At 45.8% G+C, this 26,430-nt stretch overlaps 1 protein-coding gene across 1 annotated transcript in view; it reads right to left on the bottom strand.

Annotated features, from left to right (window-relative positions):
* Nucleotides 1-2,558: 2,558 nt before the first annotated feature.
* Nucleotides 2,559-26,430, bottom strand: part of LOC122788003 (bromodomain-containing protein 3-like) — a 1,216,914-nt gene continuing 1,193,042 nt past the window's right edge. The window contains exon 7 of the mRNA XM_044054929.1: nt 2,559-2,729. Coding sequence (XP_043910864.1) covers nt 2,559-2,729 — 171 coding nt within the window. The remainder of the gene's footprint in view (nt 2,730-26,430) is intronic.

Here is a 26,430-nt window from a genome sequence, read left to right as displayed (position 1 = left end):
GTAGTACCAGTCAGGTTTTCTAGGAGCTGGTGGTAAGGTGTCAGGAGTAAAACTGGACTCCAAGAAGACATCATTTACAATATCCAGGACAAGGAGTATAGTTAGTGACCTGTGCTGAGGCAAATCTAAAAATTCCCAGAGTCTCTATTTGGACTAAGGATGGTCCTGGCATTCCCAGCATAAATGCTCTCTTAAGGGATGCAAGGTTTCACCAAAAGAGAAATCTTCTGAAGGGGAGTCAGAGGGAATGGATTCCTCTGCATCTGAATCCTCATAGGTAGATAAGGGTATGTCCTGGTAATCAGAAGGGTCAGAGTCATAAAACTCCTGGTCTGTAGAATCAGAAGGAAATTAAATTATTTGTCTTTTGGCAGGGGAAGGCTGGCTTCCCCGAATTAGAGTAATCAGGTCTTCAGCCATTCCAAGCATTTGTTTTTGTGGCATGGGAGGTTGAGCATGCGCTTTGGACGTTGGATTTCTAGGCATAGTGCGAACTCTGGGCCTGAGAAACTCTGTAGTTTTACTAGGAAATGAAGTTGTCAGTTTAATATGAATATTGCTAGGTTAGAATACACCCTCAGAAGCTGGTGCCTGCACAGCGGCTCCGGACCCATCCAAGGTAGAGGCACCCGCAGGTTCCATAGTCGAAGAAGCATCTAGCAGCATATCGAACTCCAAATGGGTCTCAACAGAGGCCTGCGAATCTGTAGAAATGGGCATCAAGGGCTGCAAAGGTGCCTCACTGAGTGCCGGCAGACTGGCTACTAGCTTAACGGAAGCATCATCAGCAGTTTTTGACCTATGTGGTCTGTCTCTGTGTTTGAACTTGATAGGTAGTCGGATGGCTTACCGAAGCAATTTCAGAATATGGAGAATGAGAGCGGAAGAATTTAGATACAAAAATAGCCAGACGACGAATGGTTCAGGTGTTAAACAAGGCACAAAACAGACACCTAGGGACATTGTGGTCTGGGCCTAAACAGGTGACGCAGCAAGAATGAAAATCTTTGTGAGTTATTTGCTTTCCACAGGCAAGACAACTTAATTTTTTCTGACATCGGTTAGAGCAAGAAAAAAGAATCCCCAATGGGGTAGTTAACTTCAGAAGACTTCAGGTCTGAAACTCGAAAATGAAAATTTCAGGTAGCGGCCGACCGGCACTTGCAAACTGCTTCTGTTCAGGCTCCTTCTCGACAAGAAAGACTGATGTAATGGTGTCGGCTGCATGTTTTATACCCCTGACGACCTGATGTCATGGAAGGGGCGACAGCATCCGATGCAGAAATACCAAGACTCTGGTATTCGGGACGACTTGAGGGCTACCTGCAGGCAGATAACACAAGTGTGATGACTGCAACAGTGAAACACAAAGAACATCTACCAAAAGCAACTCTGTCCCAGAAGTTTTATTAGAAAAGCACCAGAGGCAAAGGGAGAAATACATTGGGCCAATACAAGAACTGCAAAAATGGTAGTGATGCTGAGAAATATATGATGCAGAGAAAAAAACTGAAGGAATTAAAACAAGAAAAATCAACAGAACTCTGCTGGATTATCAAAAGGATAACATTGTTTTCGGGAGACTGTGTTTATTCCTGGCACCAGTTAAAGTCTTCAACCAGGTTAAACTTTTTTTTCCCCCTAGTGCATGGCTGTTGTCATCAGTGTTTCTATTCTACTCATTCAGAAATCTGAGAAATGTAGTAGTGTGAGAAAAACTAAGACACGTTGTTGGTTGCAGGAGGGTGAAAATGAAGTGTACTAAGGGCCACCACAGTATATTTTTGTCATATACACTGAGGGCATGATATGGGTCATGAGAACTGTGGTATTTCCCTTTATGACCCCAACACTACTGCAACTTGCTTGTTCTGGAAATCAAAACATGGCCAGGGCAAGAACACTAGACTGATATGAAAATGCACTATACTAACTCTGGGAATAACACATGTGAAGGGGAGAACAGGATAGCAACGCTGCCATAAATTATGGAGTATTGAAGGAACTACCACCATAGTTAATACCCTAGTTTTCACTTCCTAAGTAAGGAATGAACTGTAGTTGCCTGGGGGTGTACAGATGTCTGGAATACTAAACTATTAAGAATAAATGGATATATGCTAACAAAGGGGATGTTTCTTAGGGAATACTGAAAGAATATGCACTGTTCTAATGTCAGATACAGATTCACATAGACAGGCTCATAGTCCCAATTTTAAGCATGGATTTCTTTTCTTTTTTTTTTTTTTTGGTGGGGAGGGCAGTCTATGAACTCAATTGCAGGAAAATGCATGGCGCAAATATATGCTTACCTGCTTTCCAGCCTGTCGCTTCATGGTGCATTAAGAAATGAAAAGTTAATTCACCAATACCTACACACTTCAAAGGTCTAGCCACACTCAGTCTCACACAACAAAACAGTATATAGAAATACATTAGAAAAGTTAAAAAAAAAAAAAAAAAAGTGGAGAGTGGTCAGTCATACTTAAGGAAAACAATGTTGTTCTAATACATTAAGCTTATCTTATTTACTATATTACTTTAATACTAAGTTCACCTTACTCAGTAAATACAGAAGTACAAGCTAAAAACTGCATTACCTGGAGTTTTCGGGCCATAGCAACAACTTCATGGTCTGGAGGATTGTACTTGTAACAGTTAGAAAACATTAACCGAATATCTGCTGCAAATCCCTGGGCATCCAAGTATTCTCGGTTGTCCATTTTCTTCTACAATTTCATGGGGGGAGAAAAGAAAAATAAACATTTTCTCCAGTCTACTCATTATGAAAAGCAACTCCCAATAAACAGTAACCTCATAACTAGAAGGGGGAAAAAGCCATCCTATCATACAATGCACTATGCAAATTATAAAACACTTCATATTTTACTTCACTTTACTTTGTAACATAATAGCAATCAAAACCTTTGAGGGAAACCCAAGGATTAGGGTGACAAGCCAATATGCAAAGGCAGTAACATGCCCTAAGTTGATACCAAATTCCCTAAATCAATATTTTCAGAATCCTTAGTGGAAATGAATGGATTAGTACCATAGTAAACAGCAAATAAACTAAAGACAAAAGGTCATAATTTGTAATTACTACTACTTTCAGCTTTTCCCGGTTAGGGGTCGTCATAGCAGATCACCCTGTCCGCTCATGATTGGCAGTGGAGTTTTACAGTGTCGAGTTGCCAACCTGGCGCCCAACCTTCCACAGAAGGCACACACGCACTCATGCCAAGGGCCAATTTAGAGTGCTCAATCCACCTACAGCATCAAAATTATATGCCAATCTTAATCTACTCACCTGAGCATTCCTCTCAAGTTCCTAGGTACTTAGTAGGTTACTGATCTGTGAGCATCTTAAGAAGCCTAGCTTTATATTACCTAGGGAGTTTTTAGCCTTATATTTGGCAATAACAAATGACAAGAGGTTGAACAAGGATATGCTAGGACAGTTGCATGCTTCCTCCATACCCAAGGGATAGTGGTGCTAAACAGAAGGTGAATTTGCAGTTACCCATTTGCCCAAATTACATTTGAATAGTGTAAGTACTACTTTATGTGGCGTGGAAGCCAGTTTCACAGAAGCAGTATGCTCTATGATACAAATGGAAGCATGCCCACTGACTGAATGCAGTTTTGGGGAAATCTCAGACTTCACAATTTATGTTGGGGGCAAGCCGCTCTGCACCCCCATTTGGGTAGACCCCACCACAAACATATATTTGTTCAGAAGTTGCAAAACAGTGGAAAAAAGGGAAAAGAACTCTAGTGTAAATGAAAGTTGTTTCAGTATAATTTTTCTGCCAAACACACTTTTCAGCTCCTCGACTCTTCTGCAAAAATACTGAGGTGAAAGGCAGACTGAAAGCATACATGCAATTTAATCAGCTGGAAAGGAAAAGGAAATGCACTTTGTTAGATGCTACAGAGCCAGTTTGTGAAGAACAGATCTGCTAAACAAAAAAGCTACACTAAAGATGGCAGTTAAAACTTGTGCACACACAATTAACAAATTAAGATATTAAGCTAGCAAGTGCAGCTGTCAGGCAAACAAGGTGTTACTGTAGAACTTTTCAGCAGTAGCTCTCTTCAATAACTACTTTTAACAGTTTACATGAAATGCAAGCGTCAACAAAATCTCACCTCTTTTAAAACTACAAGTTATGTACACACCATAACGCTTGATGTACGTGGTCCATCTCACCTCACATTCTTACTCACGGGTTCAGAGCCGAACATCGGCTCCGACTTGGCCAACTTACATTTTTCTAGCACAAAGTCTCTAATTGGCTGGGTTAACCTGGTATCCCATGTTGCACCACTCCACAACCCCAGATCTAGTTTGCAGCTGCTCATAGTCACACCTCATGCACAACCACAGTCAAAAGAGGAGGACACTAACCAGGGCAGCAAAGAAAAAATAACCAGTACCGAAAGGTCCTGAAACAAATGTCGCCTCCAAATCCTCCAGGAGGGGGGAAGGTGGGAGGAAACGTAAGAATGTGAGGTGAGATGGACCACATACATCAAGTGTTATGGTGAGTACATAACTTGTAGATGTTATGTGGTCCAATCTCGCCTACATTCTTACTCACGGGACAGCATCCCTAACACCTCTATGCTGGGAGGCTCAATGGAAGATACTCCTGAGAACAGTGGAACTAAATGAAGCATGGCCCCTAGAAGCCACGTCTAATTTGTAATGAGTAATGAAGGTGTGGGGAGAAGCCCGCGTGGCCGCAGCACAAATTTCATCCAAGGATAGTCTGGAGTGATAAGCTACTGAAGTGGAAACAGCCCTGGTGGAGTGAGCCTTGACAGGGAACGGTAAGTCTCTGCCTGCCGACGAGTAAGTGTAGGAGACGCAGTCAGAAATCCACCTGGAAATTGTAATCTTAGAAACAGGGAAACCTGTTCTATTTTCTTAGAAAGACACAAAGTTGATCAGACTTACGAAGTGGTTTAGTCCTGTGTAAGTAAAAGCAAAGCTGCCTGTGTATGTCCAACTGATGAAACAAACTCTGCCTTGTTGGAAAATTGAGGAAAGAAAACTGGCAGCTCAATGGACTGATTGAGAATAACGGCAGACGTTACCTTCGGAAGGAAGGACGGATTAGGTCTCAAGGAAACCCTGTCCTTATGAAATATTAAATACGGGGATTTGATGGACAACGCTTGAATCTCCGACACCAGTCTGGCCGATGTGATAGCTATTAAAAATGCAGTTTTCCAAGACAGAAATTTTAAATCACAGGTGGCAGCTGGTTCGAAAGGAGATGACGTCAGGGCCTGTAACACAAAATTTAAATCCCATGGCATGATGGGTTCCGACACCGGAGGCCGAAGCAACAAGGTGCCCCTCAAAAAGGCCTTGCATAGCTTATGCGCCATGAGAGAAGGTTGGTAAGAGGTATGAAAATTGGAGATAGCGGCCAGCTGAACCTTAATGGTGGCAGGAGCAGAACCCTGCTGAAAAAGAGTGGATAAAAAAATCTAAGACAGCCGGGATGGGGGCTGTGAAAGGATCCAGTCCCTTGGCCTGAGCCCAAATTGAAAATCTTTTCCACTTGCTGGAGTAAATCTTCCTGGTAGAAGATTTATGAGAAGAAGATAAAATGTGTACTACCCTCAGGTGAAAAACGAAGTCTGACTAAAGATGGAAATGCAGTAGCCAGGCTGTCAACCTGAGAGTCCTCAGGGAGGTATGGGACTATCCCGACATGTGTGTCAGTAGGTCTGGTGCTGGATCCAGAGTCCAAGGACTGTCCACTGCATACTGATGAAGAAAGGAGAACCAGACTTGGAAAGACCAGTGTGGGGCAATAAGAATCATCTTGCTTCCCAAGGAAATGGCTTTCTGGATCACTCTTGGCAGCAGAGGAAACTGAGGGAAAGCATAGAGCAGACCAGGAGGCCAATCGTGGACTAGAGTGTCCCTGGGTGACTCCCCCTGTGGGGGGATCAGAGTGAAGTAGTTGCTGCACTTGGTATTGTAGGGATTGGCAAAAAGGTCGCAGCAAGGCTGACCCCACCTGTTGAAAATCTGCTCCGCAACTTGGCGGTTCAGGGACCACTCGTAAGGCATTAGAATAGCTCTGCTCAGCCTGTCTGCTATCACATTGGCCTTCCCCGGAATGTGCATTGCCACTAGAAACCGTTGGGAAGACACTGCCCACTGCCACACTCGCATGGCCTCTCTGCAAAGGGGGTAAGACTTGGTTCCCCCCCCCTTGCTTGTTCAGGTACCACACAACAGACATGTTGTCCAAGTGAATTGCAATCGTTCCTAGGGGAAGAGAGCTCTGCAGTGCTTGCAACGCCAGTAACACCGCTCTCATCTCTAGAACACTGATGTGCAAATGTACCTCGTGATCCTGCCAGGTGCCTTGGACCGTCCTGCCCAGATAATGCCCCCCCCCCCCAATCTGGGAGGCATCCGTGGTCACCGTGGCAACCGGAGTCATAGGAATAAATGGATTCCCTTTGTTCAAGTTGGTGGGACTCATCCACCAACAGAGGTCCTGTTTGCACCAATCGGTGAGTAGGATCAGATGGGACAGGGGAAATTTCTGAAAGGACCATCGGGCTGAGAGAAGCCACTGCAGAATCCTCATGTGTAACCTGGCCAGGGGCACTAACATAATGGTGGCTGCCATGGAACCCAGGAACTGTAGGACCCATCTGGCCTGAACCTTCGAGGGGCAGCAACGCGCGAACCTGACCATGGAACACCTCTATCCTTTCTTGCGGCAGGAATGCCCGCATGTGAACTGTGTCTAGCTCTGCGCCTATAAATGTGACACGCTGTGAGGGCAGCAAAGCAGACTATCCCCAGTTCAAGGTTATCCCTAGTTGATGACAAAGGGCAATGGTCTTTTCCCTGGCCTGAATGAGAATATGCCTGGTGGGGGCGGTGAGGAGCCAGTTGTCCAGGTATGGAAACACTTGGAATCCTTGACGTCTCAGGTGAGCTGTCACCACTGCCAAACACTTGGTGAACACCCTGGGGGCTGTGGTGAGGCCAAAGGGCAGGGCATGAAACTGGAAATGACTGGCTTCCAGCCGGAAGCGTAAGTGACTCCTGGATGCCCTGTCCATTTTGATATGGTAGTAAGCATTCTTGAGATCGATGGAGCACATCCATACTTCTTTTCCCAGTAATGGAAAAATAGACTGAAGGGTGACCATTCGGAACTTGGACTTCGGAACGTAGCGGTTCAGTCGGCTGAGATCCAAGATGGGTCTCATGTCCCTTGTTTTTTTCGGCACCAAAGGGAGTCTTGAGTAAGTCCCTAATCCGATCTGGTCTGAGGGGACAGGTTGGATGACTCCTTTTTCCAGCAACTTTGAAATTTCTAGTGTTGCTTGATCCCTTTGACTGGGTGAACGTCTAGGATTCTCTTGGGTGGAGGAGGATTTGACAATAAATGGGATGGAATAACCTCCGGTAACTATGAAGCACCCATCGATCCTGAGTGATACTTGCCCAGGCTCCAGGGTACAACGAAATGAGCCCCCAACTGGCTCCAGAATAGCACAGTCGGGCAATATATCAGGAACGATAATAGGAAGGCCCGCGAAAGGAATCACGGTCTCCCGAATTGCGAGGGCCTCCTCTGCCCCTAGGGCGGCGTCTCCCAGAATAGCCACCCCCTCCCTCTGCCTCTGGAGGGGGACTCACCTTGACCGACAGGGAAAGACTTCTGTGACTTTTGGAACCACATTTTTCCTCCCCTCTGAGCCTTGGGGTAAGGCCTAGATGGGAGGGAAAAACAGACCCCTACTGCAGACAGAGTCTTTCCCTCTTGCTCGCATCTGGTGAGGGTGTTTTTCACTTTGGTCCCAAAAAGTGAGGACCCATCAAAGGGGGAGTCAGTGAAGGAAGACAAAGGCCTCCGCGAAATGACACAGGTGCATCCAGGCTTGCCTCCTAAGGGCTGCACCTGAGCTAGCAGCCCTGCTTGCCCCTTCAGCTGCATAAGATATGAGCCTCATGGACGAGTTGACAATCGATCCAAGAGTAGACAACTGGGCGTTAACGGTCTGTGTTAACGCCTCATGTATGTTACCCATTAGAGTATCTCCTAACTCTTTAAGGAGATCTCTCTGGAGCCGAGTAAAGTGACATAGATAGTTCAGAGACCGAAGTGTGAAGGTCGCTGAAGAGAAGGTACGCTTCCCATACCGATCCATACTCCTGGACTCCTTATTAGGAGGATGGACGGAGGAAGAAGACTCTGCTACTTCCTGCTGAGTGGCCACCGCCACCACCATGGCATCCACAGAAACCCCTTTGGACAGGAACTCTTTCCCAGGGGGAGCTGACAAATTTATTAGGACGTCTTGGTACTGGTTCCACTGAGTCAGGAGACTCCCACGCCCTTCGACAGATCAAATCCAGGAGCTCGTTGAAGGGTAGAGACACCCAGGAGGCGGAGGGTTGAGCCCCAAAGGCCTTAAGGAATACAGACTCCTCCCTCAGAGGGGGTTTTGGACGACCAGCCACACCTCTGCCTCAAAATCTCCAGGATGTCAGAGAAAGAGACGTCATCGGAGGAAGACTTGGGGGGACCCCTCTGACTCCTCGAGGTCGGTGTCAGAGGTGAGGGACTCATCCTGGGAGTCTATGTGCTTCCTCTTGCACAATTTCTTCCTCGGGGGCTCCTCAGGGATAGACTCTGAGGGGCCCTCAGAAAGTTGGGGACAGCTCATGGGGGTATCCCCAGAACTTGGGGCTCCGCAGTCAACTGATAGAGGGACATCAGAGGCTCTCGCCGGCGTGGAGGCGGGTGGAATGATAGCTCCGGGTGATGTGACTGAGGATCTGGCCAGTGCACTCCTCATGGCCTCGAAGGCGGGTCCCCCCAAATCAGAGGATCGACCCACCTCCGAGGTCAAGATTGGAACAGAGGTTCCCCGAGCTGAAGCGCTGAAAGGGAGACTCTAAACCGACAAAGGTCCCGAAGTATCCCCCTCGGGCCCGACAGAGGACACCCGGGTTCCAAAAAGTACAGTTTTGTACCTACCATAAATGTAGATGTTCGAGTGCTAATACAGCTGCAGTAATCACAGATGGGTTCTCTGCCGTCAGGCGGGTCCTCGGTCGGCCGAATTCCAAAGTCTAGGTCCGGCGGTTGTCGCCGCTTTCCTGACGTCAGTGCGACAGGGGTATATAAGACACAGCCGACGCCATATTCTTCAGTCTTTCTTGCCCCAGATGTCAGGTGCCCCCAGAAGAAAGGCAATACATAAATTATATATATATATATATATATATATATATATATATATATATATATATATATATATATATATATATATATACATATACATATATATATATATATATATATATATATATACATATATATATATATATATATATATACATATATATATATATATATATATATATATACACACATATATATATATATATATAGTCAAGCAATGCAATATAATCAAAAAACAGTAGTTGCAAGCAAATACACCATAGAAGGATAACCCAAATTAGGTTGTATGAGGAGATGTTAGCCACTAGGCCTTTACCAAGAGGGGAAGGAGGGAGGGAAACCTGTACTGCAGCTGTATTAGCACTCGAACATCTACATTTATGGTAGGTACAAAACTGTACTATGTTCATCGTTCATACAGCTGCAGTAATCACAGATGGGTAGAATCCCAAAGCTACGCACAGGGTGGTAGGCACTAGGTGGAACTGGGAGCAGCCAGAATGCCCTGCAACACAGCAGTGGCAAAGCCTGCTCTAGTCTTGGAATATAAAGGCAGGTGGTAGTGTTTTGTGAAGGTATGCACAGAACTCAAAGTGGCTGCCTCCAAAATATCTTTGTCAGGGACTCCTCTGAGGAAGGCTGTAGAGGTAGCTGTGGCCCTTGTGGAGTGGGATTTGATGCCTGTAGGAACAGGTTTGCCATGACAGGAGTAACAAAACCGTATGCAACGGCCTATCCATTTTGAAATTGTCTGTTTGGAAATTGGCTTCCCTTGAGCTCCTACAGCATAGGACACAAAAAGTTGTTCTGATTTCTGGAGGGCTGTGTTCTGTCCAAATAGTAACATAGCTGTCTATGGATGTCTAAGGAATGTAGCAGCCTTTTCCCTTTGTTTTGAGGATTGGGGTAAAAGGTAGGTAAGTGTATGGCCTGATTTAAAGCTACCCTGGATACTACCTTAGGCATAAATGAAGGGTTGGTTCGTAGGGAAACCCTGTCCTGATGGAAGATGAGAAAGGGCTGCACAGCCATGAGGGCTTGTAGTTCCGAAACCCTACAAGCTGAGGTAATGGCCAGAAGGAAGGCTGTTTTCCAGGACAAATATTGCAAATCTGTTGAGGCAGCTGGTTCAAAGGGAGGCAATGTTAATTTTTCTAGGATGTAGTTAAGATCCCAGGTTGGTATTGGTTGTTTCCTTGGAGGTCTTATATTCTTAGCTCCTCTGAGGAACTGTCTTAAAAGTGGGTGAGAGAATAAGGGTGGATCAGTGTTGTATTCTGCAGAAATGGCTGAGGCATGAATTTTGATGGAGGAAAATGAAAGTCCACTATTCAACAGCTCAGCTAGATACTGTAATATCCGAGGCAAATTCAGTTTTCTAGGATCCTGGCCTTTTTTCTCATTCCAAGCACAAAAACGTTTCCATTTTGCGGAGTAAGCCTTTCTAGTAGATGGCCTTCTGGCCCCCAAAATGACATCCTGCACCTCTTTGGAGAGTAGGGTCTGTGGTGGTGTTAAGGAATTTTCCATGCAGCCAGATTGAGAGTTTTCAGCTGACTGTGAAGCGTTTTGTAGCTGTGCTGAGTCAGTAGAAGAGGCATTAGAGGTAGGGTCCAGGGAGGAGTATGTGTTAGGCTCCTCAGGAGTGGGTACCAGTGTTGTCTTGGCCAGTCTGGAGCAATCAGTATCATCTTCGGTCTGTCTGCTCTTGCTTTCAAGAGCACCTTGGGCAGAAGAGGCAAAGGTGGGAAAGCGTAAACTGTCCATGTTGCCCAAATGAAAGAAAGGGCGTCCACTCTCCAGGCCTTTGGATGAAAGGTCCTTGAACAGAACTTTTTCAATTGATGATTCCTGTGGGAGGCGAAGAGATCTATGTCTGGTCTTCCCCACGCTTGTATTATCTTTGTAAACACTTGAGGATGCAACTTCCATTCGTGTGGATCTGTCATATTTCTGCTTAGATTGTCTGCCAGCGTGTTTTCCAATCCTGGCAAGTACTGTGCTTGAAGTTCGATTTGCCATTCAAGAGCCAAGTTCCAAAGTGACATGGCTAGCCTGCACAGGGGGTATGAATGTGTTCCACCTTGTTTGTTTATGTACCACATTACTGTGGTGTTGTCTGTTCTGATCAATAATTGCCCTGGATACAGGAGGTCCTTGAAAATTGTAATTGCATTTATCACTGCTAGCATTTCTTTTTGATTGATGTGAAGGTGCTTTTCCTTTTGGGACCATTTGCCCTGAATGCACCTGTCTGTCATGTGTGCCCCCCAGGCGTATTCTGAGGCGTCTGTTGTGATGACTTGATTTGCTTGAGGCTTGCAGAATGGAAGACCTGTGTTTGTTTGGCATGCTTGGGCCCACCACAGAAATTCCTTTTGCAAACATGGAATTATTGGTATTATTGTTTCCAAACTGTGGCTGTGTTGAGACCATAGGTTTTTTAGGTACCATTGAAGTTTCCTCATATGCAACTTTGCACATGGAATTAGAAGAATGCAAGATGCCATGAAGCCCAGAGCCTGCAGGATTTTCCTTGCAGTGAGCCTGGTACAATTTGCTAGTATTTTGAAGTAATGAGTTAGTTGCCCTTGTTTTTCTGGAAGATAGGCCATCTGGGTGTTTGTGTCCAAGTTTGCACCCAGGAAAGTTATTTTCTGAGATGGTGTTAGCCTGGATTTCTCCTTGTTGACTGTGTATCCCAGAGAATTCAATAACCGTGTTACATAAGCCAGATGTTCCAGAAGTATGTGCTTGTTGTCCGCTTGGATCAGGCAGTCGTCCAAATAAGGGTAAATTTGTATCCCTTGAAGTCTGCAGTAGGCAATTACTGATGACAGGCATTTCGTGAATACTCTGGGCGTAGTAGATAAGCCAAAGGGCAATGCAGAGAATTGATAGTGGATTGAACCTGCAAGAAATCTGAGGTATCTTCTGCAGCTTTGTCTGATTGGGACATGCAGGTATGCCTCCTTGAGGTCCAATGTTACCAGCCAAAACTCCTTGCCCAGCATGGGAAGAAGCTGCTGTAATGTGAGCATCTTGAATTTTGGTACGAGTAGAAATGTGTTTAGGATGGATAAGTCCAAAATGGGTCTCCAGTCGGTTCCTTTCCTTGGTACCAGAAAAGTCTGGAGTAAAAACCTTGACCTTGTTCGTGAGTAGGTACCTCTTGAATAGCTTTCATGGCCATAAGCTTTGAAATTTGTATTTGAGCCTCTGCCCTTTGATTGTGTGGCAGATTCGGCATGCCTCTCATTTTTGGGAGTGTGTGAAAATGAAATCTGTAGCCTCTGTTTATAATGTCCAGGATCCATTTGTCTGTTGTGATATGCCAATTTCTTGTAAATAATGCCAGCTTTACTCCCAAGGGTGCTGCCAGCTGAGACTTGCTTGGCATGAAAAGGGGGAAGTCATTGGGTTTGTTTCCTGTATTGCTGTGCACTGTCTTCGCCACCTCTTGTTGCTGGAGTTTGCCATTGTCTGCCTCTATATGATCCTTGAGGTTGTCCTCTGCCCCTTGTGCGCCTGAATCTACCTCTTTGTGGCTTGTCCGTGGCTGGAAAGGACCAGTTCTTTGAAGGCCAATTTCTGCTAAAACGTGGTGGCTGAACCTGTAGAAAAGCTTTGACAGTTTGCATAGATTTAGCTTTTTCTTCCATTTTCCGTAGTATCTCCTCAGCATTAGTACATCCTTTTGTAAAGGAGCATCTAGTAGCTTAGCTTTAACATGGTCAGGCAAGGTTTGTTCTCTAAGCCAGGCATGTCTACGAATGACTGATCCTGTCACAGCAGCTCTGCTTGTGGCCTCTAGGGCATCATAGCCACATTGTAAGGTGTGTTTACCCACTTGTTCTGCACTATGCATCATATCCTGCAACTCCTTCAAATCTGGTTGTTCAGGTTGAGACATTTTATTTCTTAATTGTGATAACAGAAACTGCTGATATTTAAGCATATGGAACTGACAATTTAAGGCCCTCATGGCTAGGGTGGCCGAGGTATATACCTTTTTTCCCCACCTTTCTAAGGATCTAGACTCTCTTCGTGAAGGTAGTGGATTCTTAGCAGTAGAGGCCTTCATTCCCTTGGGGCCTTGAAAAATGGTTTCAGGGTCAGCATTATGGCTTTTGTAAAGAAATTGGTGAGAGTTAGGAACTCTGTAGTACCTATCAGGCTTGACTGGGGCAGGAGGCAGGGAATCCGGATTTAGGCAAGCCTCCGAGTAAACATCATCAAGTATGTCCAAGACAGGAGGTATCGCCAGAGGTCTGTGCTGAGGTAACAAAAGAAATTCCCTAAGTCTTTTCTTGGAATCAGAAAAGTCTTGGCCTTCCCAATGGAAGTGTTCCCTCAAGGTGTGCAAGGTTTCCCCAAAAGAGAATCCTCTGGGTGAGATACAGAAGGAATGGACTGCTCAGCATCCGAATCTTCAAAAGCGGAGTACGAGTGTTCCTCTTCATCAGAATGTTCTGAAAAAATGGAATCCTGGTCAGAAGAGGGAGAAGCTTCCTCCACTCTGGGTCTCTTGTCTGGAAGGGGCTGGGAACCCCTGATAAGAGTAATTAAATCCTCAGCCATTTTTAGCATCTGCTTTTTAGGCATGGGGCCTGGAGATGGGCCCTGTGCAACAGGCCTCTTGGGATGCATGGCTGATTTGGACTTAGCAAAGGCCTTAATGGAGAAGGAAGATGAGGGTCTAAAGACACCATGGGTGGAAGTGGACCTATCCACATTAGGAGGCTCAACACTCATAGTGGCTTCGGTGGTTGTAGTCTGGGTATGGGCCGAGGTACCTGCGGTCTCTGTTACAGAGGACACCACCAAAGAAGTGTCGTCGGTAGTCAGGGGCTGCGTAGGCGCCTCGCTGAAAACCGGACCACGTGTAGCCGGTTTTGGCGTGGTGCCAGTGGAGACCGCGGGCCTCGCGTGTCGGTCTTTGTCCTTGCGTTTTTTGGACAAAACGGTAGTCGGAGTATCCGATGACATTTTATAATCAAAGGCTTTACCAAAGAAGTGCTGGGCGAACTCCGCCCGACGCTTAATAGTGCGTTTATTGAAAGTAGCGCAAAAGCGACAGGCCAAGACGTCGTGGTCTGGGCCTAAACAAGGTATGCAGAGGGAATGGAAATCCTTATGCGGTATTTGCTTCCCACAAGAAATACAATTGTTAACTTTGTCTGACATCGATCTGAGGCAAGAAAAGTTTCCACAACGGGGTACTTAGCTTTAAAGAAGACTTCTGTTTCCAATTATTCGTAATTTCAGGAGCTGGCCGACCGGCACTTGCGAACTGCTTCTGCTTCGGGCACCGTGCGGCAAAAAAGACTGGAGAATATGGCGTCGGCTGTGTCTTATATACCCCTTTCGCACTGACGTCAGGAAAGAAAGCAACGACAACCAACGCCGGACCTAGACTTTGGAATTCGGCCGACCGAGGACCCGCCTGACGGCAGAGAACCCATCTGTGATTACTGCAGCTGTATGCACGATGAACATCCAGAGGACGGAGCCGACGTCGGCACCGATAAAGCCTTAAGAGGTATCGGAGCTGGCAAAACATCACCCGGAGCTGAACACTCCGGCTCTGAAGACAAGGAGGTGCTCGGATGAGCTAAACATGGGCGCACTCATCGGGACTGGCTCTGGAGCCACTGGGTCGGAGCCGAAAATAATTTTGCCAAAACTGGCGACTGCAGGAGCCTCTGGACCACCCTATCCACATCCAAATCAGAGAGTCTGGAGGATTTGGAGGACAGAGAAGGTGACTGTGATCTCCTATCTGGAGATCCTTGTCTGACACTAGATCGGCTCCGAATGGGCTCTAACAGGACAGGAGCCGAGGCAGATTCGAGAATCACAGCTACCTCCTGCAGCCCCGAGGACAAGGGAACCGAGGAGGTAGAGTCCAATTTGGTAGTCTTCTTTGGTGGCTCCGATGTAATCGATGGAGCCGGAGATCTTTTCTTGGCTTTAGACTGTGAAGCAGAGGAAGAGTCCAAGGACTCCCTCAAAGGAAGGCTTAAGAAGGCCTTTCAGTATAAGTTTATTTTTTCCCTCCTGTAGAACCCTGGGGCTAAAAGCGTGACAAAAACTACAGGACTCCTGTAAATGTATAGCCCCCAAGCAGTATACACAAATAGCATACCCATCTGTTATGGACATCTTGAAGCTAAACTTAGAAAATTTCTTAAACCCAGAGGGTTTGTGTTCTTTTTGATCCTTAGACATAACGGCCAAACCACAGTATACAAGCACAGAAACAGGACTGTAGGTCACAACGGATAAGGCGGGAAACTACCAGTAACAACCAAAAGACAGAATCTCTAAGTTAAACAATTCTGACCTGACAACAAGACACACCCTGTAGCAAAGGACAAACGTTTACCTCAGACAAACCACAAAACAGAGGGAGGACTAGGTCCTCTAACTTAAACGGGCCTAGCCCGTAGGAACGGAGGGATACCACAAACACTCACACCACAAAACAACGTTAATAAGCAAAATAGCTATTAAAATAGCTTTTGTGAAGAAAGAGAATTTTTTCACTAGAAAAATAAGTTTTAAATCTACTTAGCCACAGCCAAGCCAAGCGAGACCACATCCTAGCTCCACGAGCGGCAAATGAGATCTGGGGTTATGGAGCAGTGCAACATGGGATACCAGGTTAGCCCAGCCAATTAGAGACTTCGTGCTAGAAAAATATAAGTTGGCCAAGTCGAGCCAATGTTCGGATCCAAACCCTGAGTAAGAGTGTAAGCGATATTGGACCACATAACATACAGTTTCTATATCCCATTCTTAGATTTTCTGCAATACAGATGACGCTACTACAAAGCTTACAGAACTTTAAAGCACAGAGCTGCTATAAAGTACAGTTGTGTACACTTGCCATAAATGTAGATGTTTGAGTGTATTAACTGTTGCAGTCATCACCTGTGGGAGGATTCCCAAAGCTGAGGAGAGGGATGGTAGGATTGGTAAGACGCCTGGGTCATCATGCCCTGCAGTGGCAAACCCTGCCCCAGCCTTAGGGAAAAGAGGTAGGTGGTAATGCTTTGTAAAGGTATGGTCAGAAGTCCAGGTGGCAGCTTCCAAGATGTCCCTGGTGGGAGCTCCTCCGAGGAATGTTGTAGAAGTCAAAGCTGACCTAGTGGAATGGGTATAAAAAGACTTGAGGGGTGGTTTCCAATGTAATCCGTAGCACAAATGGATACAGTGTGATATCCATTTGGAAATGGTTTGCTTGGAAATGGACTTGCCCTCTGCCCCTAGGGCAAAACTGACAAGTTGGTCTGTTTTCCTGAAAGGTTTAGTACGGTCCATGTAGTATCTGAGCTGTCTGTGCATGTCTAGTCAGTGCAGAATTCTTCCCCCCCCTGTTTTGAGGGTTAGGAAAGAAGGGGGGGGTAGATGTATGGCCTGGTTGAGGGTCACATTAGATACCACCTTGGGCATAAAGGAGGGGTTAGTCCTCAGAGAGACCCTGTCTGCATGGAAAATGATGAAGGGCTCAATGGCCATCAGTGCCTAAATTTCTGAAACCCTTCTGGCTGAGGTAATAGATAGTAGGAAGGCATTCTTCCAGGAAAGCTATCTCAATTTTGCTGAAGCAGCAGGTTCGAAGGGTGGTAAGGTTAGTTTTTCCAAGACATAATACAGGTCCCAGGCTGGTGTGGGTGGCCCTTCTGGGAGATCTGATATTAGAAGCCCTTCTGAAAAATTGTTTAATCCAAGGATGTGAGAACAGGGGCTGATCTGTATCGAAATGAGCTGAAATGGCCGAGGCGTGGATTTTAATAGAAGAGAAGGAGAGGCCACTATTGAGCAACTCTACTAGGTAGTCCAGGAAAAGAAGGATGGAAGGTTGTGAGGAAAGTACAGTTGTGTACCTACCATAAATGCAGATGTTAGAGTGCATTCACTGTTGCAGTCATTACACTTGGGTTATCCTGCTGACAGGCTACTCGCAGTCGGCCTGAATTCCAAAGTCCTGGTCCAGCGTCGGTTGCCGTCGCCTCTTCCCTGACGTCAGTGCGGCAGGGGTATATAAGATGCAGCAGACACCATTTTCTTCAGTTTATCTTGCCCCAGATGTCAGCTACCCCCAAAAAGGTAGGCTATAAACATTGCTTATAAAAAAGCATGCACTAACAAATATTACCTTCATCTACAAGCAACTACACCACATAGGTTGTATAGAATAGAGAAGTACAGACAAGTCCCAGCAAAGAAAGGGGGATGGTGGGTGGGTAACCTGGACTGCAACAGTGAATACACTCAAACATCTACATTTATGGTAGGTACACAACTGTACTATGTTCATCGTGTTTCACTGTTGCAGTCATTACACTTGGGTTGAATCCCAAAGCTGAGGTTCGGAGGCTGGGTCTAAATAGGATTAGGAGTGGCTATGAGGCCCTGCAGAACTGCAGTGGCAAAGCCTGCTCTGTATTTAGAGTAATGAGGTAGGTGATAATGCTTGGTAAAAGTGTGCACTGAACTCCAAGTTGCAGCCTCCAAAGTTTCCTTGGTTGGTGGTACTCTGAGAAAGGCTGCTGAAGTGGCTGCTGCCCTGGTAGAATGTGGCCTAATATTTTTAGGCACTGACTTGCCATGCTGTGCATAGCAGAAACTAATATAGTGTCCTATCCATTTTAAAATAGTCTGCTTTGAAATGGCCTTTCCTTGTGATCCTGCAGCATATGCTACAAACAGTTGCTCAGTTTTTCTTAAAGCTTTTGTTTTGTCCAAGTAGAAGCGTAGCTGCCTGTGTATGTTCAAAGCGTGCAGAAGTCTCTCCCCTTTATTCTGGGGATTTGGATAAAATGTTGGTAAATAAATGGTTTGGTTAAGAGCCACACTGGATACTACCTTTGGCATAAATGTTGGGTTTGTCCTTAGAGAAACCCTGTCCGGATGAAAAATGATAAAAGGTTGCACTGCCATTAATGCTTGTAACTCTGAGACTCTTCTTGATGAAGTTATTGCTAGGAGCAGAGCAGTTTTCCATAAGAATTTTATATCCGCTGTATTGGCTGACTCAAAAGGAGGCAGTGTGAGCTTTTCTAAAACAAGGTTGAGGTCCCATGTACATATTGGTGCTCTCCTTGGGGGTCTTATGTTTTTTGCCCCTCTGAGGTACTGTCTTAGCAGTGGATGAGAGAAAATAGGAGGTTCCGTATTGTAATGAGCTGAAATGGCAGAGACATGAATCTTAATTGATGAGAAGGATAGGCCTTTGTCCAGCACCTCAGTTAGGTATTGTAAAATCTGAGGAATATTTGGAACAAGTGGTTCAAGCCCTTGTGCCTGGTTCCAAGCACAGAATCTCTTCCACTCTTCTGCATAAGATTTCCTGGTGCTGGGCCTCCTGGCTTCCAAAATGACATCCATAACAGCTTTAGAGAGAGGTGTGTTCTGAGTGGTTATATTATCTGCCATTCAGCCAGATTTAAGGTTCTGAGTTGGCTGTGCAGGATCAGATTGTTTTGTTTTGTTAGAAGATGAGGAATTTGAGGTAAATTCCAGGCTGGGCCTTGAGACAAGCTCTTTAGGACTGGGTACCAGTGCTGGCGTGGCTAGTCTGGGGCAATCAGAATCACTTTTGGCTTCTCTTGTCTGACTTTTAGGAGCACCTTGGGAAGGAGAGGCAGTGGTGGAAAGGCATAAACTGTTAAGGTTTTCCAACTGAATAATAGAGCATCCACTTTCCATGCTTGTGAGTGATAAGTCCTTGTGCAGAATCTCTGTAGTTGGCAGTTGTGAGGGGAGGCAAAAAGATCTATGTCTGGGCATCCCCATTTCCTTGTTATGCTGAAGACCTATGGATTTAGTTTCCACTCATGAGGGCCCATGAGGTTTCTGCTTAGTTCGTCTGCCAGAGTATTTTTCTTTCCTGGCAGGAATTGTGCCTGCAGATGTACTTGATAGGTCAGTGATGTGTTCCACAAAGTCATGGCTTGCCTGCAGAGGGGGTAGGAATGTGTGCCCCCTTGCTTGTTTATGTACCACATAACTGTAGTATTGTCCGTCTTTAGCAATAGTTGTCCTGGATGAAGTAGATCCTTGAAGGTTGTCAGGGCATTCTGTACAGCTAGCATCTCTTTTTGATTGATGTAAAGATGCATTTGGTCCGTGGGCCATGTGCCCTGAATAGATTTTCCTGCCATGTGTGCCCCCCAGGCATAATCCGATGCATCTGTTAGTGTCTGCCTGGCTGTGGGTAAAGTGAAATGCTGTCCCTTGTTGTGGTGACAGGCCAGTGCCCACCATCGAAACTCCTGTTGCAGGCAGGGAATAAGAGTTATTTTTTCCAGGCTGTGGCAATGTTGAGTCCAAACACTTTTTAGATACCATTGTAGCTTCCTCATATGCAGTCTTGCATATGGAATTAGCAGGATGCAGGATGCCATGAAGCCCAAAGCCTGCAGAATTCTTCTTACAGGTAGCTGGGTCTTTGCTGCCATCATCTGAAAGTAACGAGTCAGTTGCCTTTGCTTGTCTGGCGTGAGATAAGCCATCTGAGCAGTTGTATATAAGGTTGCACCCAGGAATATTATCTCTTGAGAGGGCATTAGTTTTGATTTCTTTTTGTTTACTGTGTACCCTAGGCAAATTAGTAATCTTTTTACAAATGCCAGATGCTTTAGTAGAATGTCCTTGCTCTCTGCTTGAATAAGGCAATCCAAGTAGGGATATATTTGAATTCCTTTTTGTCTGCAGAATGCAACTACTGGTGCCAGGCATTTTGTGAAGACCCTGGGTGCAGTAGATAAGCCAAAGGGCAGTGCAGAGAATTGGTAATGCACTGAGCCAGCTATGAATATGAGGTATCTTCTGCAAGACTGTCTGATTGGGACATGCAGGTATGCCTTTTTGAGGTCCAAAGTAACTAGCCGAGCCTTCTTGGCCAGCATGGGTAGAAGTTGCTGCAGTGTCAACATTTTGAATTTTGGAACATCCAGGAAAGTATTTAGAATTGACAGATCCAGTATTGGTCTCCAGGCATTGTCCTTCTGGGTACCAAGAAAAGTTTTTAGTAAAATCCTTGTCCCTGTTCTTGCTGTGGTACTTTTTGAACAGCTCTCATGTCCATGAGTGCAGAAATTTGTTTTTGTGCCTCTGCCCATTGAGTGTGTGGCAGGTCTAGCATACCTTTTGGCCTTGGTAGGGTATGAAAGTGGAACCTGTAACCCTGAGAAACAATATTCAGTACCCATTTGTCCTGGGTGATCATGTGCCAATTTTGTGAGAAAAGTGCTAGTTTTCCCCCCTAAGGGTGCTGCCAAAAGGTAAGTGCTTGGCATTCGTAGAGGGAAGTCATTGGGACTGTTTCCTATAAGGTTGCAATTTGTCTTCTCCGCCTTTGGGGGCAGAAGCACCCCATTGTTTAGGTCTGTATGAGCCTTGGGGCTGAGATCTGCCTCTTGGGCTTCTGTTATCTGCCTCTTTATGGCCTGTCTGACACTGGAAAGGACCAATTTTTAGAAGGCCAGTTCCTGCTAAATCTAGGTGGCTGGACTTGTAAGAAATCCTTTACTGTCTGCATTGATTTTGCTTTATCCTCCATTTTCTTTAACACCTCTTCTGCCTTAACACCAAACAAAGTATCATGCTGTAATGGAGCATCCAATAATTTTGCTTTAACATGATCAGGTAAACTTTGTTCTTTTAACCAAGCATGCCTTCGAATGACAGAACCTGTAACTACGGCTCTGCAAGAAGCCTCTAATGAATCAAAACCACATTGCAGAGTATGCTTTCCCACTTGTTCAGCTGTATGCAATAAATCCTGCATTTCCTTATTGTCAGGACATTCTGAGCTTGTAAGCATTTTCTGTTTTAGCAAAGACATTAGGTATTGTTGATATTTAAGCATGTGAAACTTGCAGTTTAAAGCCCTTACAGCTAAAGTAGCAGAAGGATAACTTTTTCCCCCATCTATACAATGCTCTGAATCCCTATCTGAGGGAGGGTTTTTTGCAGTGGAAGCCTTGACCCCTTTGGGACCCTGAGAAATTGTTTCTGGGTCAGTAGCATGGTTTTTATAAAGAAATTTATGTGAGTCTGGGACCCTGTAGTACCTATCTGGCTTGACTGGTGCAGGGGGGTAAAGAATCAGGAGACAAACTGGATTCAGAAAAAACATCAACAATATCTAGTACAGGGGGATAGCAATGGGCCTGTGCTGAGGCAGTAAAAGAAAGTCTCTGAGCCTTTTCTTGGATTCTGAATAATCCTGGCTCTCCCAGTGGAAATGCTCCCTCATGGAGTGCAAGGTTTCCCCAAAAGAGTAATCCTCAGGAGGAGAGGCTGAAGGGATAGATTCTTCAGCATCAGAGTCCTCATAGGGAGGGAGAGAATATCCCTGTTCTGAAGAGGAATCAGAGGAAATAGAAACCTGGTCAGAGGAGTCATAGTCAGTGTCTTGCCTAGGCCTTTTATCAGGAGGGGGATGAGAACCCCTGATCAAAGTAATTAGGTTTTCGGCCATTTTAAGCACCTGTTTCTTTGGCATGGATGACTGTCCAGGAGAATGCTGTACTTGTTTCTTCGTCTTTAATGGTGTTTTAGACTTTGCCTTGGCTGCTGAAGTGGACTGGATAGTAAGCTGTGTAGGTCTGAAAACACCCTCAGAAGCCAATGCCTGCTCAGTGACTCTGGACCCATCTGAGGGAATAGTTTCCGTAGGCCCAATACCATGAGTTTCCAGAGGCCTAGTAGTCTCCACGTGGGAGTCGGAGGCGGCCTGTGGCTCTGAGGTAGCGGGCGTCAAGGGCTGCGAATGCGCCTCACTGAGAATTGGCGAAACGGCGGCTGGCCTAGAAGAGGCTTCGATGTTGGTTTTGGACCTTTGATGCCTGTCCTTTTCTTTGTCTTTACATTTTTTATGAATTCCGGTCGTTGGTTGTTCCGACGGCATTATGTAGTTAAACCTTCGGGCAACGTAATGTAAAGCAAAATCAAACAGACGCTTAATAGTGCGTTGGTTGAATCTAGCACAAAACCGACAACTAGCAACGTCGTGGTCAGGGCTTAGGCAAGGAATACAGTAAGAGTGAAAATCCTTATGAGGTATTTGCTTCCCACAAGAAATACAATTGTTAAATTTTACTGACATTGGTCTGGAGCAAGAAAAAGTTTCCCCAACGAGGTACTTAGCTTTACTGAAGACTTCGGTTCTGAAATTTAATTTCGAAAATCTCAGGAGTTGGCCGACCGGCACTTGCGAACTGCTTTTGCTTCGGGCACTGCGCGGCAAGAAAGACTTAAGAAAATGGTGTCAGCTGCATCTTATATACCCCTGGCGCACTGACGTCAGGGAAGAGGCAACAACAACCGACGCCGGACCAGTACTTTGGAATTCAGGCCGGCTGCGGGTAGCCTGCCAGCAGGATAACCCAAGTGTAATGACTGCAACAGTGAAACACGATGAACATCTGCCCCGTCTGGACTGGCTCCAGGAACAGAATCTTTTCCATTTCCCTGTGTAAGACTTTTTGGTGCTGCGCCTTAGGGCCTCTGTGATAATGTCTAAGACCTGCTTGCTTAACAGGGGCCTCCTGATAGTCTTTCGAGTATTAGCCAAGTCTGGGTGCCGCACTGACCCTCCCACCGAGTCAACAGGTCTGAGATCAGGGGAAGTTGCCTGGGAAGCTGTAATGCCAGGTTGCGCAGTAAGTACCACCAATGCTGCCTGGGACAATTTGGAGCAAAGAGGATGGCCTTTGGTCTCTCCTCCCTTACCCTGATCAGCATCTTAAGAATAAAAGGCAGAGGAGGGAAAGCGTTCACAAAGAGGGAGTTTCAGGAGAAAGTCAAGGCATCCACCTTCCACGCTAGGTGGTGATGCGCCCTGGTGCAGAATTTTTTCAGCTGGTGGTTGAGGTGTGAAGCAAAAAGATCCTCCTCTGGAATTCCCCACTCCCAAATGACTTGCAAAAAGATTTTTCTGTAGAGCTGCCATTCGTGGGGGTCCAGTAAGTCTTGGCTTATGTGGTCTGCAAGGGTGTTGTTGATCCCTGGTAGGTATTGGGTTATTAGGTGTAACCCCAAGGAGGAGGCTGTCAGCCAGAGGTTCATAGCTAGCCTACCCAGAGAGTAAGATTGGGTACCTCCATTTGTTGATGTAACACATTAATGTGGTGTTGTCTGTTCTGATAAGGAGAGCTCCTGGCCTGAGATGGGGTTTGAAGATGTCAGAGCCTTTTGTACTGCCATCATTACTTTCTAGTTGTTGTGCAAGGAAATGTGCTGGGCATCCCAAAGACCTTGGGTGCACCTGCCTGCTTCGTGAGCGCTCCAAGCAATGTCTGAGGCATCGGTGATGGTTTGCCTGGTTGGGTGAACGATGAAGGGAAGATGCTTGTTCTTGGCACAGGCCTCTGCCCACCAGAGAAACCCGGCCGTTATACAGGGGATCAAAGGGAGAGGGGTCTCTAGAGGCAGAGTGCGCTGACACCAAAGGTTCTTTAGATACCACTGAAGTCTTCTCATGTGAAGCCTGCCCAGAAGAATTAGGAGAATGCAAGATGCCATGTACCCCAAGGCTTGCAGGAACTTCCTTGCATTGAGGCGACTTCTGGAAGCCAGCAGGGTAAAGTAGAGAAGCAGGAAGCTCTGCTTTTCTGGGGATAGGAAGGCCATTTGGGATGCTGTGTCCAGCAGTGCTCCCATGAAAATGATCTTCCTGGAGGGTGTTTGCTTTGATTTCTTCTCACTGATGGTGAAATCTAAGGAGGTTAAGAAGGTTTTGACATAGAGGAAGTCCTGGAGCAGCTTTTCTTTGAACTCTGCCTGAATGAGGCAGTCGTCCAGATAAGAGTAAATCTGTATATTTCTCAGTCTGCAAAATGCTACGGCTAGGGCTAAGCATTTGGTGAATACCTTGGAGGTAGTAGATAAGCCAAAGGGTAGCACAGAGAACTGTGTTGTGAGCCTGCTCAAAAGCTCAGGAATTTCCTGCAGGATTCCCTTATGGGGATGTGGAGGTAGGCATATTTTAGGTCTAGGGTCACTAACCAGGCATGTTTAGTCACTACAGGCAGCAGCTGCTGCAAACTTAGCATTTTGAATTTGGGACCACCAAGGAGATGTTCAGAATGGATAGATCCAGGATGAGGCATCAAGTGCCCTCTTTTCTGAGTTCAAGGAATAGCCTGGAATAATAGTCTTTGCCTGTTTAATCTGAGGGGACAGGTTCTACTGCCCCTTGACATATGAGAGTTTGGACTTGTTTCAATGCCTCTGCCCACTAATTTGGAGGTAAGCCTGGGTACCCTCTTAGAATTGGAAGTTCGTTGAAAGAGAATTTGTATACCTGAAAAATGATCCTTAAGACCCACTGGTCCTTTGTAACAAAGCAAATTTTCTTTGCAAAGGGAGAGCCTTCCTCCTAGCTTTTGGTGAGTGAAATGAGGGCAGAGGGGGGACAGGAAGTCATTGAGAGTTTTTGCCATAGAGGGATGGCTTAGAACTCCCTGCCTTAGGGGCGGAAGTGGTCCACTGTTTGGTTCTTTGCTGTCCCTGGGATAGGGGCCTGGGTCATCCTGTCCCTGTGGGGCTTACTTTGCCCCTGTCTGCTAGGTGCAGGAAAGGGGCAGTGCTTACAGGGAAAATTCCTGCTGAACCTAGGAGGTTGTACCCGAAAGAAATCTTTTACTGTCTGCATAGATTTTGCTTTGTCTTCCATCTTTTTAAGCACCTCTTCTGTTTTACTCTACTCCAAACAAGCGGTCCTTATCCAAGGGTGCATCAATTAATTTAGACTTGACATGATCAGGGAGAGGTTGTTCCTTCAACCATGTAGGTCTCCTAATGAGAGATCCTGATACTGCTGCCCTGTTTGAGATTTCTAGGATGTCATATTCATAGTGCAATGAGCGTTTATCCATTTGACAAGTAGAGTGCAGTAAATCTGCTAACTCTTTCGAATTGGCACAGTCAGGAAACATTGACATTTTTTGCTTTAGTAGTTCCAAAGTGTGTTGTTGATATTTTAACATATGTAACTGACAGCTGAGTTTTCTGATAACTACGGTTGCAGAGGTGTATACTGTTTTACCCCATCTGTCCAGAGCTCTGGAATCCTTGTCAGAAGGAACAGGATCCTTAGGAGAGCTAGCCTTAGCTCCTCTAGGTCCCTGTGTTATGACCTCCGGGTCTGCAGCAGGATTTCTGTACAGGTATTTGTGAGAATCCGGTTCTCTGCAATACCTGTCAGGTTTATTGGGAGCAAGTGGGAGGGAATCAGGGGTTAAGCGGGATTTAGGGAAAACGTCATCCACCACCTCTAAGATAGGGAGGATAGCCAAGGGTCTGTGCTGGAGCAGGTCTAGAAACTCTTGTAGCCTTTTCTTAGACTGAGGGAAGTCCTGGGATTCCCAGTGGAAATGTTCCCTGAGGGTGTAAAGGGTTTCCCCAAAGGACAAGTCTTCTGGTGGGGAGGCAGAAGGAATGGATTCCTCTACATCTGAATCCTCACAAGCAGTCAGAGGTTGTTGTTCTTCAAAATCTGAATAATCAGATTGCTCAGAATCCTGTTCTGTCAGTATTTCAGGAGAAGGGTAACTTTTCCTTTTAGAAGTTGTGGCCTGACTGCCCCGATAAGGGAGATAAGATCCTCCATTTTAAGCATTTAGGCTTGGGGTGGTGGAACAGGAGTAAGAAGGTAGCTAGAGGTAGATTTTCTAGGAGTGGCCTAGCTTCTAGGCCTAAGAGAAATGGTAGTCGGATGAGAAGACGTTGTTTTTTGTCTACATTTGGTAGTGTGAAAGGCCTCCTGAGAAGCCGGTGCCTGCGTCGCAGCTCCAGACCAAACCGAGGCAGAGACGACCAAATGCTAGTTAGACAAAGATTTCTGCGACATACTGGACTCCGAAAGGGTCTTGGTAGAGGCCTGCGTAGATATCGTATCAGGAATCAAGGGCTGCGAAACCACCTCACTGAATTCCGGAGAATTGACAACCTGTTTAGCGGTAGAGTCATCGGAAGGCTTGGACTTGTGTGGTCTGTATATTTATTTCTACGTTTCTTCAGAATGTCTATGGATTGCTGGCTGACGGATGCCATTTCAAATGGGAAGACGAAAATACATGTCTACAATAAGAGCTCTACGACAAACGGTTCTCACGTTAAAGAGGGCACAGAAAGGGCAACAGGGGACGTCGTGGTCTGGGCCTAAACA

This window comes from Protopterus annectens, chromosome 13.part0 (assembly GCF_019279795.1).
Source record: "Protopterus annectens isolate FY-2018-M chromosome 13.part0, PAN1.0, whole genome shotgun sequence".
Lineage (NCBI taxonomy): Eukaryota > Metazoa > Chordata > Ceratodontiformes > Protopteridae > Protopterus > Protopterus annectens.
Note: the sequence above shows the minus strand (reverse complement) of the source record. Positions and strands in the feature narration are given on the sequence as shown.